General features: G+C 44.6%; 1 protein-coding gene across 1 annotated transcript in view; it reads left to right on the forward strand.

The window, feature by feature from the left end:
* LOC124002926 (copine-5-like) overlaps nt 1-20,000 on the forward strand; it is a 329,935-nt gene that overhangs the window by 250,642 nt on the left and 59,293 nt on the right. Inside the window, exons 10-13 of the mRNA XM_046310773.1 lie at nt 1,218-1,322; nt 13,179-13,220; nt 14,435-14,510; nt 19,458-19,511. Of these exons, the coding sequence (XP_046166729.1) occupies nt 1,218-1,322; nt 13,179-13,220; nt 14,435-14,510; nt 19,458-19,511 (277 nt within the window). The remainder of the gene's footprint in view (nt 1-1,217; nt 1,323-13,178; nt 13,221-14,434; nt 14,511-19,457; nt 19,512-20,000) is intronic.

The raw sequence follows: 20,000 nt of genomic DNA on the forward strand, positions 1-20,000 counted from the left end.
TCTCTCCCTTCCTCCCTCTCCCTCCATCCTTCCCTCCCTCTCTCTCTTACTGCTACCTCCTCTCTCCCTTCCTCCCTCTCCCTCCATCCTTCCCTCCCTCTCTCTCTTACTGCTACCTCCTCTCTCCCTTCCTCCCTCCATCCTTCCCTCCCTATCTCTCTCTTACTGCTACCTCCTCTCTCCCTTCCTCCCTCTCCCTCCATCCTTCCCTCCCTCTCTCTCTCTTACTGCTACCTCCTCTCTCCCTTCCTCCCTCTCCCTCCATCCTTCCCTCCCTCTCTCTCTTACTGCTACCTCCTCTCTCCCTTCCTCCCTCCATCCTTCCCTCCCTATCTCTCTCTTACTGCTACCTCCTCTCTCCCTTCCTCCCTTTCCCTCCATCCTTCCCTCCCTCTCTCTCTCTTACTGCTACCTCCTCTCTCCCTTCCTCCCTCTCCCTCCATCCTTCCCTCCCTCTCTCTCTCTTACTGCTACCTCCTCTCTCCCTTCCTCCCTCTCCCTCCATCCTTCCCTCCCTCTCTCTTACTGCTACCTCCTCTCTCACTTCCTCCCTCCATCCTTCCCTCCCTATCTCTCTCTTACTGCTACCTCCTCTCTCCCTTCCTTTTTCCCTCCATCCTTCCCTCCCTCTCTCTCTCTTACTGCTACCTCCTCTCTCCCTTCCTCCCTCTCCCTCCATTCTTCCCTCCCTCTCTTCCTTCCTCCCTCTCCCTCCATCCTTCCCTCCCTCTCTGCCTTCCTCCCTCTCCCTCCATCCTTCCCTCCCTCTCTGCCTTCCTTCCTCCCTCTCCCTCCATCCTTCCCTCCCTCTCTGCCTTCCTCCCTCCCTCTCCCTCCATCCTTCCCTCTCTCTCTCCCTTCCTCCCTCTCCCTCCATCCTTCCCTCCCTCTCTTCCTTCCTCCCTCTCCCTCCATCCTTCCCTCCCTCTCTGCCTTCCTCCCTCCCTCTCCCTCCATCCTTCCCTCCCTCTCTGCCTTCCTTCATCCCTCTCCCACCATCTTTCCCTCCCTCTCTACCTTCCTCCCTCTCCCTCCATCCTTCCCTCCCTCTCTGCCTTCCTCCCTCCCTCTCCCTCCATCCTTCCCTCTCTCTCTCCCTTCCTCCCTCTCCCTCCATCCTTCCCTCCCTCTCTTCCTTCCTCCCTCTCCCTCCATCCTTCCCTCCCTCTCTGCCTTCCTCCCTCTCCCTCCATCCTTCCCTCCCTCTCTCTCTACAGGTTTACTATCTGCCATAAAACTGAGGTTGTGAAGAACACGTTGAACCCAGTGTGGCAGTCATTCACCATTCCAGTCAGAGCGCTCTGCAATGGGGACTTTGACAGGTATGAACTCACCTCTTGTCTTTCTCACCCCCTCTTTCTTTCTCTCTCACACTCGCCACCCTCCCCTTGCTCTTTTTTTCTACTCCCCCTCCCTCTCTTTCTCTCTCTCTCTTTTCAGACAAGGCCAAGTTGCTCAGCATTCTGTGACAAATTACCCCACTCGAAGTCTGCAAAAATAAACCCAAATATCATCAAGGCTGAATCCCCATGTCTAGAAATGTATTAAGGGTGCCCCAGAGGAGTGTGGATAAACGAGTTGGGGTCACTGAGTGTCAGCCGAACAATCACACATCAGCCATAGTGAGGTCATCACCCTGTCAGAACCAATCAGACACAGGGGATTGAGACGTGTTTCAGGAAAGCTGTGTTTCAGGCTGTGATTTGTAGACAGAGAGTCAGACACAACAGAACTGACAGACTAATGAATTAATATAGCGTGTAGATACCCCTTGTCCTCTAATGGCTGATCTCATCAGTCAGTCAGTCAGGCAGTCAGTTAGTCAGGCAGTCAGTTAGTCAGTCAGGCAGTCAGGCAGTCAGTCAGTTAGTCAGGCAGTCAGTTAGTCAGTCAGTCAGTCAGTTAGTCAGTCAGTCAGTCAGTCAGTCAGTTAGTCAGGCAGTCAGTTAGTCAGTCAGTCAGTTAGTCAGGCAGTCAGTTAGTCAGGCAGTCAGTTAGTCAGTCAGTCAGTCAGTTAGTCAGTCAGTCAGTCAGTCAGTCAGTTACTCAGTCAGTTAGTCAGTCAGTTAGTCAGGCAGTCAGGCAGTCAGTCAGTCAGTCAGGCAGTCAGTCAGTTAGTCAGGCAGGCAGGCAGGCAGGCAGGCAGGCAGGCAGGCAGGCAGGCAGGCAGGCAGGCAGGCAGGCAGGCAGGCAGTCATTCAGTCAGTCAGTCAGTTAGTTAGTCAGTCAGGCAGTCAGTTAGTCAGTCAGGCAGTCAGTTAGTCAGTAAGGCAGTCAGTTATTTAGTCAGGCAGTCAGTTAGTTTATCAGTCAGTTAGTCTATCAGTCAGTCAGGAAGTCAGTCAGTCTATCAGTCGGTCAGTTAGTCTCATCAGTCAGGCAAGCAGTCAGTCAGATGGTCTATCAGTCAGTCAGTCAGTCAGTCAGTCAGTCAGTCAGTCAGTCAGTCAGTCAGTCAGTCAGTTAGTCAGTCAGTCAGTCAGTCAGGCAGTGAGTCAGTCAGTCAGTTAGTCAGTTAGTCTGTCAGTCAGTCAGTCAGTCAGTCAGTTAGTCAGTTAGTCTGTCAGTCAGGCAGTCAGTTAGTCAGTCAGTCAGTCAGTCAGTTAGTCAGTCAGTCAGTCAGTCAGGCAGTGAGTCAGTCAGTCAGTTAGTCAGTCAGTCAGTCAGTCAGTCAGTCAGTCAGTTAGTCAGTTAGTCTGTCAGTCAGGCAGTCAGTTAGTCAGTCAGTCAGTTAGTCAGTCAGTCTGTCAGTCAGTCAGTCAGTCAGTCAGTCAGTCAGTCAGTTAGTCTGTCAGTCAGGCAGTCAGGCAGTCAGTCAGTTAGTCAGTTAGTCTGTCAGTCAGTCTATCAGTCAGTTAGTCAGTTAGTCAGTTAGTCAGTTAGTCTGTCAGTCAGTTAGTCAGTTAGTCTGTCAGTCAGTCTATCAGTCAGTTAGTCAGTTAGTCTGTCAGTCAGTCAGTCAGTCAGTCAGTCAGTCAGTCAGTCAGTCAGTCAGTCAGTCAGTTAGTTAGTCAGTCAGTCAGTCAGTCAGGCAGTCAGTCAGTCAGTCAGTTAGTCAGTCAGTTAGTCTGTCAGTCAGTCAGTCAGTCAGTCAGTCAGTTAGTCAGTTAGTCTGTCAGTCAGGCAGTCAGTTAGTCAGTCAGTCAGTCAGTCAGTCAGTCTATCAGTCAGTCAGTCAGTCAGTCAGTTAGTCAGTCAGTCAGTCAGTCAGTCAGGCAGTGAGTCAGTCAGTCAGTTAGTCTGTCAGTCAGTCAGTCAGTCAGTCAGTCAGTCAGTCAGTTAGTCAGTTAGTCTGTCAGTCAGGCAGTCAGTTAGTCAGTCAGTCAGTTAGTCAGTCAGTCTGTCAGTCAGTCAGTCAGTCAGTCAGTCAGTCAGTTAGTCAGTTAGTCTGTCAGTCAGGCAGTCAGTCAGTTAGTCAGTTAGTCTGTCAGTCAGTCTATCAGTCAGTTAGTCAGTTAGTCAGTTAGTCTGTCAGTCAGTTAGTCAGTTAGTCTATCAGTCAGTTAGTCAGTTAGTCAGTTAGTCAGTTAGTCTGTCAGTCAGTTAGTCAGTTAGTCAGTTAGTCTGTCAGTCAGTTAGTCAGTTAGTCAGTTAGTCTGTCAGTCAGTCTATCAGTCAGTTAGTCAGTTAGTCAGTTAGTCAGTTAGTCAGTTAGTCAGTTAGTCTGTCAGTCAGTTATTCAGTTAGTCTGTCAGTCAGTCTATCAGTCAGTTAGTCAGTTAGTCAGTTAGTCTGTCAGTCAGTTAGTCAGTTAGTCAGTTAGTCAGTTAGTCTGTCAGTCAGTTAGTCAGTTAGTCTGTCAGTCAGTCAGTCTATCAGTCAGTCAGTCAGTCAGTCAGTCAGTCAGTCAGTCAGTCAGTCAGGTGGTCTATCAGTCAGTCAGTCAGTCAGTTAGTCTGTCAGTCAGTCAGTCAGTTAGTTAGTCAGTCAGCCAGTTAGTCTATCAGTCAGGCAGTCAGTCAGTCAGTCAATCTATCAGCCAGTCAGTGTGTTTGGCGCAAAGCCCAGATACTCTCTGTGTTCTCATGTGGTACCTTTAGTTTTCCAACAGAGGAACATGACATCACGTTGTGACCTGATGCACATGGCAGGCACTTCACCTTATGGGTAAATAGCTCTTTGTGAATAAGTGTGCTGAAGAGAGGAGAGGAGAGGAGAGGAGAGGAGAGGAGAGAAGAGAGGAGAGAAGAGAGGAGAGGAGAGGAGAGGAGAGGAGAGGAGAGGAGAGGAGAGGAGAGGAGAGGAGAGGAGAGGAGAGGAGAGGAGAGGAGAGGAGAGGAGAGGAGAGGAGAGGAGAGGTGGTCCGTTTTCCTCATTAGCATGGTAGTCGTTCCTAATCTGTCTGAGTGAGTCACTGCTACTATTTCTGTCCCAGATGAGAGATCACAAACACAACCATGAAATTAGGACTGAAGTGGTGTCATTGTTTTTCACTATCTTAATAGCTCTTCAACTCCTTCTTGCTCTCTGGTGAAGTGTTTGGTTATTAGTAAAGGAGACAGATGTTTATTTAAATCACCCTCTAAAAGGATGTTAGGAAATATACCTCGAAGAGAGAGACTGGTTTGACTATCAACACTGACAGACAACATTATTTTGAAGTCCAACTGAATGTGGTCCAGGGTACAAACCGACAAGTCAGTTTCTGTTTGTGGGTCGGGTCAAAGAGAATATGATTGACAGGCCCTTCAGGGCATGGTGTATGTCATGTACCTCCCTGGCATAACACGCACACACACAAACAAACTTCTTGGGTGAAAGCTCCACAGAGGACAAGGCTTAAAACCTTGAAGATAAGCTCAAAGGAACATACGACCACTACAGGCAGAGGCAGGAGGAAGAGAGAGAGGAACAGGGCCTCTTTTTGTGTCTGATGTCTAAGTCTCGTCTGTGTTGGTGTCATGGCGGGTGCTGGGTGAGAGGGGCGAGACGATGAAGGCGAGAGGAGGATGAAGGAATGCTTGGAAAGTTTTGTCAGTAGTCAGAAAACTCTCCGCCGCGTTGTGTTTGTGAAATGTCAACCCCCATCTGCTATGGGGAATATGTGACACAGTGTATTTTTAACATTCGCTGCAGTTTACTTTTTACAGAGGAATTTGTACTTTTCTTAGATATAAGTTGATCCTGCCTCTTCTGAGAGTATCTTCAGGTATCTGAGTCTGGTTTTCACAGATATAAAGTCTCTTCCAACCATTTGCAGCTTGAAACTTTATCTCATAGTTTCTAACTGCCACAGACAGTATACTGTGAAAATCCATTCAAATTTATTCAAATCCATTACACATGCTTGTGGATAGTGCTGTATTACATGTTAATGTGATGGCTATTGCACCTCCACTGACTCATTTCAGCTAACTGGATAAATCCTCTTTCATCTACAAACTGGATAAATCCTCTTTCATCTACGAACTGGATAAATCCTCTTTCATCTACGAACTGGATAAATCCTCTTTCAGATGCAAACTGGATAAATCCTCTTTCATCTACGAACTGGATAAATCCTCTTTCAGATGCAAACTGGATAAATCCTCTTTCATCTACGAACTGGATAAATCCTCTTTCATCTACGAACTGGATAAATCCTTTTTCAGATGCAAACTGGATAAATCCTCTTTCATCTACAAACTGGATAAATCCTATTTCAGATGCAAACTGGATAAATCCTATTTCAGATGCAAACTGGATAAATCCTCTTTCAGATGCAAACTGGATAAATCCTCTTTCAGATGCAAACTGGATAAATCCTCTTTTAGATGCAAACTGGATAAATCCTCTTTCAGATGCAAACTGGATAAATCCTCTTTCAGATGCAAACTGGATAAACCCTCTTTCAGATGCAAACTGGATAAATCCTATTTCAGATGCAAACTGGATAAATCCTCTTTCATCTACGAACTGGATAAATCCTCTTTCAGATGCAAACTGGATAAATCCTCTTTCATCTACGAACTGGATAAATCCTCTTTCATCTACGAACTGGATAAATCCTTTTTCAGATGCAAACTGGATAAATCCTCTTTCATCTACAAACTGGATAAATCCTCTTTCAGATGCAAACTGGATAAATCCTCTTTCAGATGCACACTGGATAAAGCCAGTGTGAAAACGTGTTGTCATCAGACATGTAATCTCTTCTTCAGGATCACCATCAGATTCTAATTTGGTTTTCCTATAAAGTGCTCTAATGATTGCTGTTGTATAGTCATTCTGTGTTGAGGAGTAAAACGCTAGAAGCACCAGGCCTTGAAATGAAACAGCATCGGTTAGCTACTGGGGCTCACTGAGTCCTATTATTACAGAGACGTATCTATTTAGGGATGTGGGGGGGGGGGTGAGGGGGGGGGAGAACAAAAACACCAAACACCGCCTCAGGACAAGCTCCTCCTTTCAGCTGTTTGATTGACGGATGACAATCCACACTTACAAGTAGCTTGAACCCAATCACACAACGTTGCAGGTATGCGTGGTACTTAAAAGGCTATCAACCCCGGCCGTCTAAATCTGAACACTCATGCAAAACAACTCACACATTGTAATACATTAATGTCCTTAGAAATAAATCATGACCAGGGACAAAACGTTTCTTGCTTGTTGGGAATAACAAAAGACAGATGGTGATTCATTGTGTTAATAGTTTGGAGCCTACAGGAAGTACCATGTTTGTGTCTCGCCTGTGAAAAGGACAAGCTGCCTTTTCTAGCTGCTCCAATTCAATCATTTATTTAACAACATTTCGACACCGAGCTGTCTTCACCCGGGTATTTAGTGTATATCAAGCCCAACTGGAGAAATAGCTGCTATAGATATTAACTGGAGAAATAGCTGCTATAGGTATTAACTGGAGAAATAGCTGCTATAGGTATTAACTGGAGAAATAGCTGCTATAGGTATTAACTGGAGAAATAGCTGCTATAGATATTAACTGGAGAAATAGCTGCTATAGGTATTAACTGGAGAAATAGCTGCTATAGGTATTAACTGGAGAAATAGCTGCTATAGATATTAACTGGAGAAATAGCTGCTATAGGTATTAACTGGAGAAATAGCTGCTATAGGTATTAACTGGAGAAATAGCTGCTATAGGTATTAACTGGAGAAATAGCTGCTATAGGTATTAACTGGAGAAATAGCTGCTATAGGTATTAACTGGAGAAATAGCTGCTATAGATATTAACTGGAGAAATAGCTGCTATAGGTATTAACTGGAGAAATAGCTGCTATAGATATTAACTGGAGAAATAGCTGCTATAGGTATTAACTGGAGAAATAGCTGCTATAGATATTAACTGGAGAAATAGCTGCTATAGATATTAACTGGAGAAATAGCTGCTATAGATATTAACTGGAGAAATAGCTGCTATAGGTATTAACTGGTGAAATAGCTGCTATAGGTATTAACTGGAGAAATAGCTGCTATAGATATTAACTGGAGAAATAGCTGCTATAGGTATTAACTGGAGAAATAGCTGCTATAGATATTAACTGGAGAAATAGCTGCTATAGATATTAACTGGAGAAATAGCTGCTATAGGTATTAACTGGAGAAATAGCTGCTATAGATATTAACTGGAGAAATAGCTGCTATAGGTATTAACTGGAGAAATAGCTGCTATAGGTATTAACTGGAGAAATAGCTGCTATAGGTATTAACTGGAGAAATAGCTGCTATAGATATTAACTGGAGAAATAGCTGCTATAGGTATTAACTGGAGAAATAGCTGCTATAGGTATTAACTGGAGAAATAGCTGCTATAGGTATTAACTGGAGAAATAGCTGCTATAGGTATTAACTGGAGAAATAGCTGCTATAGGTATTAACTGGAGAAATAGCTGCTATAGGTATTAACTGGAGTGAGTAGTGACTATGTACATGTAGGTAGAGTTAGTAGTGACTATGTACATGTGGGTAGAGTTAGTAAAGTGACTATGTACATGTGGGTAGAGTTAGTAAAGTGACTATGTACATGTAGGTAGAGTTAGTAAAGTGACTATGTACATGTGGGTATAGTTAGTAGTGACTTTGTACATGTAGGTAGAGTTAGTAGTGACTATGTACATGTAGGTAGAGTTAGTAAAGTGACTATGTACATGTGGGTAGAGTTAGTAAAGTGACTATGTACATGTGGGTAGAGTTAGTAAAGTGACTATGTACATGTAGGTAGAGTTAGTAAAGTGACTATGTACATGTAGGTAGAGTTAGTAGTGACTATGTACATGTGGGTAGAGTTAGTAAAGTGACTATGTACATGTAGGTAGAGTTAGTAGTGACTATGTACATGTGGGTAGAGTTAGTAAAGTGACTATGTACATGTAGGTAGAGTTAGTAAAGTGACTATGTACATGTGGGTAGAGTTAGTAAAGTGACTATGTACATGTAGGTAGAGTTAGTAAAGTGACTATGTACATGTAGGTAGAGTTAGTAGTGACTATGTACATGTAGGTAGAGTTAGTAAAGTGACTATGTACATGTAGGTAGAGTTAGTAAAGTGACTATGTACATGTGGGTAGAGTTAGTAAAGTGACTATGTACATGTGGGTAGAGTTAGTAAAGTGACTATGTACATGTAGGTAGAGTTAGTAAAGTGACTATGTACATGTAGGTAGAGTTAGTAAAGTGACTATGTACATGTGGGTAGAGTTAGTAAAGTGACTATGTACATGTGGGTAGAGTTAGTAGTGACTATGTACATGTCGGTAGAGTTAGTAGTGACTATGTACATGTAGGTAGAGTTAGTAAAGTGACTATGTACATGTGGGTAGAGTTAATAAAGTGACTATGTACATGTGGGTAGAGTTAGTAGTGACTATGTACATGTGGGTAGAGTTAGTAGTGACTATGTACATGTGGGTAGAGTTAGTAGTGACTATGTACATGTGGGTAGAGTTAGTAGTGACTATGTACATGTGGGTAGAGTTAGTAGTGACTATGTACATGTAGGTAGAGTTAGTAAAGTGACTATGTACATGTGGGTAGAGTTAGTAAAGTGACTATGTACATGTGGGTAGAGTTAGTAGTGACTATGTACATGTGGGTAGAGTTAGTAGTGACTATGTACATGTGGGTAGAGTTAGTAGTGACTATGTACATGTAGGTAGAGTTAGTAAAGTGACTATGTACATGTAGGTAGAGTTAGTAGTGACTATGTACATGTAGGTAGAGTTAGTAAAGTGACTATGTACATGTGGGTAGAGTTAGTAAAGTGACTATGTACATGTAGGTAGAGTTAGTAAAGTGACTATGTACATGTGGGTAGAGTTAGTAAAGTGACTATGTACATGTGGGTAGAGTTAGTAAAGTGACTATGTACATGTGGGTAGAGTTAGTAAAGTGACTATGTACATGTGGGTAGAGTTAGTAAAGTGACTATGTACATGTAGGTAGAGTTAGTAAAGTGACTATGTACATGTAGGTAGAGTTAGTAAAGTGACTATGTACATGTGGGTAGAGTTAGTAAAGTGACTATGTACATGTGGGTAGAGTTAGTAAAGTGACTATGTACATGTGGGTAGAGTTAGTAAAGTGACTATGTACATGTGGGTAGAGTTAGTAGTGACTATGTACATGTGGGTAGAGTTAGTAGTGACTATGTACATGTGGGTAGAGTTAGTAAAGTGACTATGTACATGTAGGTAGAGTTAGTAAAGTGACTATGTACATGTAGGTAGAGTTAGTAAAGTGACTATGTACATGTAGGTAGAGTTAGTAAAGTGACTATGTACATGTGGGTAGAGTTAGTAAAGTGACTATGTACATGTGGGTAGAGTTAGTAAAGTGACTATGTACATGTGGGTAGAGTTAGTAAAGTGACTATGTACATGTGGGTAGAGTTAGTAAAGTGACTATGTACATGTGGGTAGAGTTAGTAGTGACTATGTACATGTAGGTAGAGTTAGTAAAGTGACTATGTACATGTGGGTAGAGTTAGTAAAGTGACTATGTACATGTGGGTAGAGTTAGTAGTGACTATGTACATGTGGGTAGAGTTAGTAGTGACTATGTACATGTGGGTAGAGTTAGTAGTGACTATGTACATGTGGGTAGAGTTAGTAGTGACTATGTACATGTGGGTAGAGTTAGTAAAGTGACTATGTACATGTGGGTAGAGTTAGTAGTGACTATGTACATGTGGGTAGAGTTAGTAGTGACTATGTACATGTGGGTAGAGTTAGTAGTGACTATGTACATGTGGGTAGAGTTAGTAGTGACTATGTACATGTAGGTAGAGTTAGTAAAGTGACTATGTACATGTGGGTAGAGTTAGTAAAGTGACTATGTACATGTGGGTAGAGTTAGTAGTGACTATGTACATGTGGGTAGAGTTAGTAGTGACTATGTACATGTGGGTAGAGTTAGTAGTGACTATGTACATGTAGGTAGAGTTAGTAAAGTGACTATGTACATGTAGGTAGAGTTAGTAGTGACTATGTACATGTAGGTAGAGTTAGTAAAGTGACTATGTACATGTGGGTAGAGTTAGTAAAGTGACTATGTACATGTAGGTAGAGTTAGTAAAGTGACTATGTACATGTAGGTAGAGTTAGTAAAGTGACTATGTACATGTAGGTAGAGTTAGTAAAGTGACTATGTACATGTGGGTAGAGTTAGTAAAGTGACTATGTACATGTGGGTAGAGTTAGTAAAGTGACTATGTACATGTGGGTAGAGTTAGTAAAGTGACTATGTACATGTGGGTAGAGTTAGTAAAGTGACTATGTACATGTGGGTAGAGTTAGTAGTGACTATGTACATGTAGGTAGAGTTAGTAAAGTGACTATGTACATGTGGGTAGAGTTAGTAAAGTGACTATGTACATGTGGGTAGAGTTAGTAGTGACTATGTACATGTGGGTAGAGTTAGTAGTGACTATGTACATGTGGGTAGAATTAGTGGTGACTATGTACATGTGGGTAGAGTTAGTAGTGACTATGTACATGTGGGTAGAGTTAGTAGTGACTATGTACATGTAGGTAGAGTTAGTAAAGTGACTATGTACATGTGGGTAGAGTTAGTAAAGTGACTATGTACATGTGGGTAGAGTTAGTAGTGACTATGTACATGTGGGTAGAGTTAGTAGTGACTATGTACATGTGGGTAGAGTTAGTAGTGACTATGTACATGTGGGTAGAGTTAGTAGTGACTATGTACATGTGGGTAGAGTTAGTATTGACTATGTACAGATACAACAGAGAGTAGCAGCAGTGTAAACAGGGGGAATGTAAATAGTCTGAGTTGCCATTTGATTAGATGTTCAGGAGTCTTATCACTTGGAAGTAGAAGCTGTTTAGAAGCCTCTTGAACCAAGACTTGGCGCTCCGGTACCGCTTGCCGTGCGGTAGCAGAGAGAACAGTCTATAACTAGGGTGGCTGGAGTCTTTTACAGTTTTTTAGGTCTTCCTCTGACACCGCCTGGTATAGAGGTCCTGGACGGCAGGAAGCTTTGCCCCAGTGATGTACTGAGTCGTACGCACTACCCTCTGTAGTGCCTTGTGGTCGGAGGCCGAGCAGTTGCCATACCAGGCAGTGATGCATCCAGTCAGGATGCTCTCGATGGTGTAGCTGTAGAACCTTTTGAGGATCTGAGGACCCATGCCAAATCTTTTCAGTCTCCTAAGGGGGAATAGGTTTTGTCGTGCCCTCTTCACGACTGTCTTGGTGTGCTTGGACCATGATAGTTTGTTGGGTGATGTGGACACCAAGGAACTTGAAGCTCTCAACCTGCTCAACTACAGCCCTGTTGATGAGAATGGGGGCCTGCTTGGTCCTCTTTTTCCTGTAGTCCACAATCATCTCCTTTGTATTGATCCCGTTGAGGCCGAGGTTGTTGCACCACATGACCAGGTCACTGACCTCCTCCCTATAGGCTGTCTTGTCGATGTCAGTGATCAGGCCTACCACTGTTGTGTCATCAGCAAACTTAATGATGGTGTTGGAGTCATGCCTGGCCATGCAGTCATGAGTGAACAGGGAGTACAGGAGGGGACTGAGCACAAACCCCTGTGCGGCCCCCGTGTTGAGGATCAGCGTGTCGGATGTGTTTTACCTACCCTTGCCACCTGGGGTCGGCCCGTCAGGAAGTCTAGGATACAGTTGCAGAGGGAGATGTTTAGTCCCAGGGTCCTTAGCTTATTGATGAGCTTTGAGGGCAGTATAGTGTTGCACACTGAGCTGTAGTTACTGAATGGCATTATCACATAGGTGTTCCTTTTGTCCAGGTGGGAAAGGGAAGTGTGGAGTGCAATAGAGATTTCATTATCTGTGGATCTGTTAGGGCAGTATGCAAGTGGGTCTAGGGTTTCTGGGATAATGGGTCGGTAGTCATATAGGCAGGTTACCTTAGGTTACCTAAGCGAGCACAGAAGTAGTTTAGCTCATCTGGTAGGCTCATGTCACTGGGCAGCTCTCTGCTGTGCTTCCCTTTGTGGTCTGTAATGGCTTGCAAGCCCTGCCACATGCGACGAGCCCCAGAGTGAAGTACGATTCCATCTTAGTCCTGTATTGACACTTTCATGGTTCGTCGGAGGGCATAGCGGGATTTCTTAAAAGCTTACAGGTTAGAGTCCCACTCCTTGAAAGCGGCAGCTCTAGCCTTTAGCTCAGTGCGAATGTTGCCTGTAATCCATGGCTTCTGGTTGGGGTATGTACGTACGGTCACTGTTCGGACGACGTCATCGATGAAGCCAGTGACTGATGTGGTGTACTCCTCAATGCCATCGGAAGAATCCCGGAACATATTCCAGTCTGTGCAAAACAGTCCTGTAGTTTAGCATCTGCTTCATCTGACCACTTTTGTATTGATCGAGTCACTGGTGCTTCCTGCTTTACATTTAGCTTGTAAGCAGGAATCAGGAGGATAGAATTATGGTCAGATTTGCCAAATGGAGGGCGAGGGAGAGCTTTGTACGTGTCTCTGTGTGTGGAGTAAAGGTGGTCTATAGTTTTTTTCCCCTCTGGTTGCACATTTAACGTGCTGATAAAACGGATTTAAGTTTCCCTGCATTGAAGTCCCCGGCCACTAGGAGCACCGCCTCTGAATGAGCGGTTTCCTGTTTGCTTGTGGCGGAATACAGCTCATTGAGTGCGGTTTTACTGTAAACTAAAGTCACATGTTTGAGTCTCTGGTCTATGAGGGATGCTTCAGTAACATCTCTCTGTTGGTTTGTGCTTTCTGTCGTTCCAGGACGATCAAGGTGGAGGTGTACGACTGGGACCGCGATGGCAGGTGAGTGTATTTAGTCAAGGTGCAGCCAACATATTGAGGTGCAGCCAACATATTGAGGTGCAGCCAACATATTGAGGTGCAGCCAACACATTGAGGTGCAGCCAACACATTGAGGTGCAGCCAACACATTGAGGTGCAGCCAACACATTGAGGTGCAGCCAACACATTGAGGTGCAGCCAACACATTGGGGTGCAGCCAACACATTGAGGTGCAGCCAACACATTGAGGTGCAGCCAACACATTTAGGTGCAGCCAGCACATTGAGGTGCAGCCAACACATTGAGGTGCAGCCAACACATTGAGGTGCAGCCAACACATTGAGGTGCAGCCAACATATTGAGGTGCAGCCAACATATTGAGGTGCAGCCAACATATTGAGGTGCAGCCAACACATTGAGGTGCAGCCAACACATTGAGGTGCAGCCAACACATTGAGGTGCAGCCAACACATTGAGGTGCAGCCAACACATTGAGGTGCAGCCAACATATTGAGGTGCAGCCAACACATTGAGGTGCAGCCAACATATTGAGGTGCAGCCAACATATTGAGGTGCAGCCAACATATTGAGGTGCAGCCAACATATTGAGGTGCAGCCAACATATTGTGGTGCAGCCAACATATTGAGGTGCAGCCAACATATTGAGGTGCAGCCAACACATTGAGGTGCAGCCAACATATTGAGGTGCAGCCAACATATTGAGGTGCAGCCAACATATTGAGGTGCAGCCAACATATTGAGGTGCAGCCAACACATTGAGGTGCAGCCAACATATTGAGGTGCAGCCAACACATTGAGGTGCAACATTCAACTTGTGCACCATGGTCACCAACAAATTAGTACAACATTATATATTATTATGTTATTGATGTTATTGAAATGATGGCACTTTACAGTGGTTAAAGTTCTGTCTTTACCACCCTCTCCTCTCTCCTCTTCTCTCCTCTCTCCTCTTCTCTCCTCTCTTCTCTCTTCTCTCTTCTCTCTTCTCTCCTCTGTCCTCTCTCTCCTCTCTCCTCCTCTCCTCTCTCCTCTCTTCTCTCTTCTCTCCTCTCTCCTCTCTTCTCTCCTCTGTCCACTCTCCTCTCTCTCCTCTCTCCTCCTCTCCTCTCCTCTCTCCTCTCTTCTCTCCTCTCTCTTCTCTCCTCTGTCCTCTCTCCTCTATCTCCTCTCTCTTTCCTCTCTCTCATCCTCTCTCCTTCTCTCTCTGTCAGCCATGACTTCATAGGGGAGTTCACCACTAGTTACCGGGAACTAGCTCGAGGCCAGAGCCAGTTCAACGTCTATGAGGTGACTCTCTCTTCCTTTCTTACCGTTTTTTAATCAGCTCTGTTGGGGAGTCAACTCACTCACTGATGAAATATCAATTGTTTTATATCCATGCTGCCTTCTCTCTCAGGTCGAAGTTTAGGAATGTTGCACGTTGGCTTCCTGGTGATTACCATGGTTAAACAAATCCAATCCAGAGAAGAGCGGAGAGAGGATAGAAGAGAGGAGAGGAGAGAGGAGAGGAGAGAGGAGAGAGGAGAGAGGAGAGAGGAGAGAGGAGAGGAGAGGAGAGAGGAGAGGAGAGAGGAGAGAGGAGAGAGGAGAGGAGAGAGGAGAGAGGAGAGAGGAGAGGAGAGAGGAGAGAGGAGAGGAGAGAGGAGAGAGGATAGAAGAGAGAAGAGAGGAGAGAGGAGAGAGGAGAGGAGAGAGGAGAGAGGATAGAAGAGAGGAGAGAGGAGAGGAGAGAGGAGAGAGGAGAGAGGATAGAAGAGAGAAGAGAGGAGAGAGGAGAGGAGAGAGGAGAGAGGATAGAAGAGAGAAGAGCATTAATGGAAAACTATTCCTCCGGATAGAACCACAGGGAAAACACAATTAGAATACACACACACACGCACGCACACACGCACGCACGCACGCACGCACGCACGCACACACACACACACACACACACACACGCGCGCGCGCGCGCACACACACACACACACACACACACACACACACACACGCTGTGCATGGCGTTCATCATTAGTCATTACCTGGCAGAGTGACAGGAACAGAGACAGGAAGCTTCTTTAGTTTGTGCATCAGCAAGTCTCTGCGTCTCTGTGATGCCTGCGTGTCAACCCGATTGCCTTCTCTCCATTTATTTGCCTGTCACTTCCCTGCCTCACAGTGATACAGGGGGTACTAATGAGACCAGGCAGCTTTTGTCTGTGTCTGCAGAGAGAAGGAAGGTTTTCCTCTTTAAACTTGGATTCTTTATGGTGGCCCCTGAAACTTCAGGAGAATATTGTTTTGACTGTGTCCCTTGCTAGACTAATTGTGCAATAACTAATGCTGTCTTGGATCAGTGGTTCGCTGACTCAGATGAAACCTACTCCTGGGCTTATAATAATGATAATAACGGGGAGCTATGAGCAGTCTTCAGGTCTCAGGGACAGATAATCGCTACCTCCACTACACCTCTGTTAGACATGATGCAACCAGTCCTGTGCTTGTTCATCTCCAACCCTGCCTTCCATCCGTCAGACCTGGGTTCAAATACGATTTGAAATTTCTCAAATACTTTTTCAGATTTGCTTTAGTGTGACAGATGGGCGGGGTTTTCACTTGTGCAACTATTCTATTGGTTCTATGGCAACGGGAAAGCTCAATCAAGCTCAGCTAACAAAGCTTTTACTGTCTGATCCTGGAATGAACAAGTTCAGAGGTCATCTGCCTTTGGCTTAAAGAGCAGGAACCCAAACTTCACCAAAGAAATTGGAAATACAGACATTGTCATCCTACAAGAAACCTGGTATAGAGGAGATGGACCCACTGGTTGCCCTCTCGGTTACAGAGAGCTGGTAGTCCCATCCACCAAACTACCAAGTGTGAAACAGGGAAGATACTCAGGGGGTGTGCTAATTTGGAATAGAGCAGACCTAACCCACTCTATTAAATTAATCAAAACAGGAACATTTTACATCTGGCTAGAAATGAATATGGAAATCATCTCAACAGAGAAAAATGTCCTTGTGTGCTACCTATATCCCCCCAATAGAATCCCCATACTTTAACAATGACAGCTTCTCCATCCTAGAGGGGAGATCAACAATGTCCAGGCCCATGTACTTTTCGGTACTCGTCTCCGGCGAACTAAATGCCAGAACTGGACAAGATCTTGACACCCTCAGCACACAGGGGGACAAACACCGACCTGGAGGGGACAGCATTAACCTCCCCCAAATGTCAAATCAAATGTATTTATAGAGCCCTTCTTACATCAGCTGATATCTCAAAGTGCTGTACAGAAACCCAGCCTAAAACCCTAAACAGCAAGCAATGCAGGTGTAGAAGCACAGTGGCTAGGAGAAACTCCCTAGAAAGGCCAGAACCTAGGAAGAAACCTAGAGAGGAACCAGGCTATGAGGGGTGGCCAGTCCTCTTCTGGCTGTGCCGGGTGGAGATTATAACAGAACATGGCCAAGATGTTCAAAGGTTCATAAATGACCAGCATGGTCAAATAATAATAATCACAGTGGTTGTAGAGGGTTCAACAGGTCAGCACCTCAGGAGTAAATGTCAGTTGGCTTTTCATAGCCGATCATTCAGAGTATCTCTACCACTCCTGCTGTCTCTAGAGAGTTGATAACAGCAGGTCTGGGACAAGGTTGCACGTCCGGTGAACAGGTCAGGGTTCCATAGCCGCAGGCAGAACAGTTGAAACTGGAGCCACAGCATGAGCAGGTGGACTGGGGACAGCAAGGAGTCATCAGGCCAGGTAGTCCTAAGGCATGGTCCTGGGGCTCAGATCCTCAGAGAGAGAGAGAGAGAAAGAGAGAATTAGAGAGAGCATACTTAAATTCACACAGGACACCGGATAAGACAGGAGAAATTCTCCAGATATAACACACAGACCCTAGCCCCCCGACACATAAACTACTGCAGCATAAATACTGGAGGCTGAGACAGGAGGGGTCAGGAGACACTGTGGCCCCATCCGATGATGGCCCCATCCGATGATACCCCCGGACAGGGGGGATATAACCCCACCCACTTTGCCAAAGCACAGCCCCCACACCACTCGAGGGATGTCTTCAACCACCAACTTTCCATCCTGAGATGGATGCACCCCTAGACACAACTCCTGCAGCTGTGTCGCACGCTGGGTATGTACATAGTCAATGGTAGGCTTTAAGGGGACTACTATGATAGGTACAGCTATAGCTCATCTCCTGGCAGCAGTACTGTAGACTACTTTGTCACTGACCTCAACCCAGAGTCTCTTCGAGTGTTCACGGTCAGTTCACTGACACCCCAATCAGATCACAGCAAATCACACTCTTTGTGAACAGAGCTGTGCTCAATCATGAGGCATCAAAGCTAAAGGAACTGAATAATATTAAGAAATGCTATAGATGGAAGGAAAATGGTGTGGAAATCTACCAAAAACATTTAGGAGACAACAAATTCAATCCCTTCTAGACAATTTCCTGGACAAAATGTTTCACTGTAATAGTGAACCTGGCATTATAAAACCTAAACAGCATATTTGACCTCTCCGATTCCCTTTCAAATCAAAACAATTCAAGCAGACAACCTAAGAAAATGAACAAAAATGATGTATGGTTTGATGAAGAATGCAAAAACCTAAGAAAGAAATTGAGAAACCTGTCCAACCCCAAAAAAAACTATCCAACCCAGAGAACCTGAGCCTACAGCTTCACTATGGTGAATCACTAAAACATTACAGAAATACACCACGGAAAAAGAAGGAACAGCACGTCAGAAATCAGCTCAATATAATTGAAGAATCCATAGAATCTAACCACTGGAAAAATTAGAAAACTCTAAACAAACAACAACACGAAGGGTTATCTTTCCAAAACAGAGATGTATGGATAAACCACTTCTCCAATCTTTTTGCTCTATAACAAAGAACAAACAGCAAAAATATATACATGATCAAATACAAATCTTAGAATCAACTATTAAAGACCGGAACCCACTGGATTATCCAATTGGTTATTACTGCATTGTCGGAACTAGAAGCACAAGCATTTGGCTACACTCGCATTAACATCTGCTAACCATGTGTATGTGACAAATAACATTTGATTTGATTTGAATTACATTGACTGAATTACAGGACAAAATACCAACCCTCCAATCCAAAAAGGCCTGCGGTGTTGATGGTATCCTAAATTAAATTTTAAAATATACAGACCACATTTCCATTTGGCTATACTAAAACTCTTCAACATTATCCTCAGCTCTTGTATCTTCCCCAATATTTGGAACCAAGGACTGATCACCCCAATCCACAAAAGTGGAGACAAATTTGACCCCAATAACTACCGTGAGATATGCGCCAACAGTAATCCTCTGCATTATCATTAACAGCAGACTTGTACATTTCCTTAACATAAACAATGTACTGAACAAATGTCAAATTGGCTTTTTACCAAATTTCCATACCACAGACCATGTATTCACCCTGCAAACCTTAATTGACAAACAAACCAAAACAAAGGCAAAGTCTTCACATTCACATTCTTGATTTCAAAAAAGCTTTCGACTCAATTTGGCACGAGGGCCTGCAAATCCAACCAGTGAAGAACAAACACCATTGTTAATGCAATCTATATTTATGTTGATTTATTTTCCCTTTCGTATTTTAACTATTTGCACATCATTACTGTATATAGACATAATATGACATCTGGAATGTTTTTATTATTTTAAGTGTAACAGAGGGACAGACAGACAGACGGACGGACAGACAGACAGACAGATGGACGGAGTGAGGGAGGGAGGGACGGACAGACAGACGGAGAGAGAGAAATGGAGAGGAAATGTGTGTAAAACAGTCAGAGGGGACGGGGAGGGAGGGAGAGAGAGAAAAGAGTGAGAGAATTAGACAAAAGGGCTTCTGGAGAAATAAGTGTGCCTGTTCATTTCACAGTCAACTGGAGCCTGTTATTTGACACAACACCAATGGAACACCAATGGAACTTGTATCACACTCTCTCTCTCTCTTTCGGAGAAACAGCCTTTCTCCCTACAGGAGGTATTTGGTACTACACTTCTCATCGTAGGCTCCTTCCTTCCATAATTGCTCATTATTTCCTTCCTAACAGCCCCCTGCTGTGAGGAGAATTCCCTTCCATAACCACCACAGACAACAGAGTCCTCTAAATCCATCATTAACCACCTATCATGGCTCATTCTTTCTCTCCAATTCAGTCATTTATTTTCTTCTTTTAGGTGGTGAATATCAAAAAGAAACTGAAGAAAAAGAAATATGTGAATTCAGGAACGGTGAGCCTTTCCACCTCTCTTCCTGTCTCCTCCCCTCTCTTCCTGTCTCCTCCCCTCTCTTCCTGTCTCCTCCCCTCTCTTCCTGTCTCCTCCCCTCTCTTCCTGTCTCCTCCCCTCTCTTCCTGTCTCCTCCCCTCTCTTCTTGTCTCCTCCCCTCTCTTCCTGTCTCCTCCCCTCTCTTATTGTCTCCTCCCCCTTTACTCCACTCTTCCTGTCTCCTCCCCTCTCTTCTTGTCTCCTCACCCTTTACCCCACTCTTCCTGTCTCCTCCCCTCTCTTCTTGTCTCCTCCCCCTTTACCCCACTCTTCCTGTCTCCTCCCCTCTCTTCTTGTCTCCTCCCCCTTTACCCCACTTTTCCTGTCTCCTCCCCTCTCTTCTTGTCTCCTCCCCCTTTCCACCTCTCTTCCTGTCTCCTCCCCTCTCTTCTTGTCTCCTCCCCCTTTACCCCACTCTTCCTGTCTCCTCCCCTCTCTTCTTGTCTCCTCCCC

Source organism: Oncorhynchus gorbuscha, linkage group LG18, assembly GCF_021184085.1.
Source record: "Oncorhynchus gorbuscha isolate QuinsamMale2020 ecotype Even-year linkage group LG18, OgorEven_v1.0, whole genome shotgun sequence".
Lineage (NCBI taxonomy): Eukaryota > Metazoa > Chordata > Actinopteri > Salmoniformes > Salmonidae > Oncorhynchus > Oncorhynchus gorbuscha.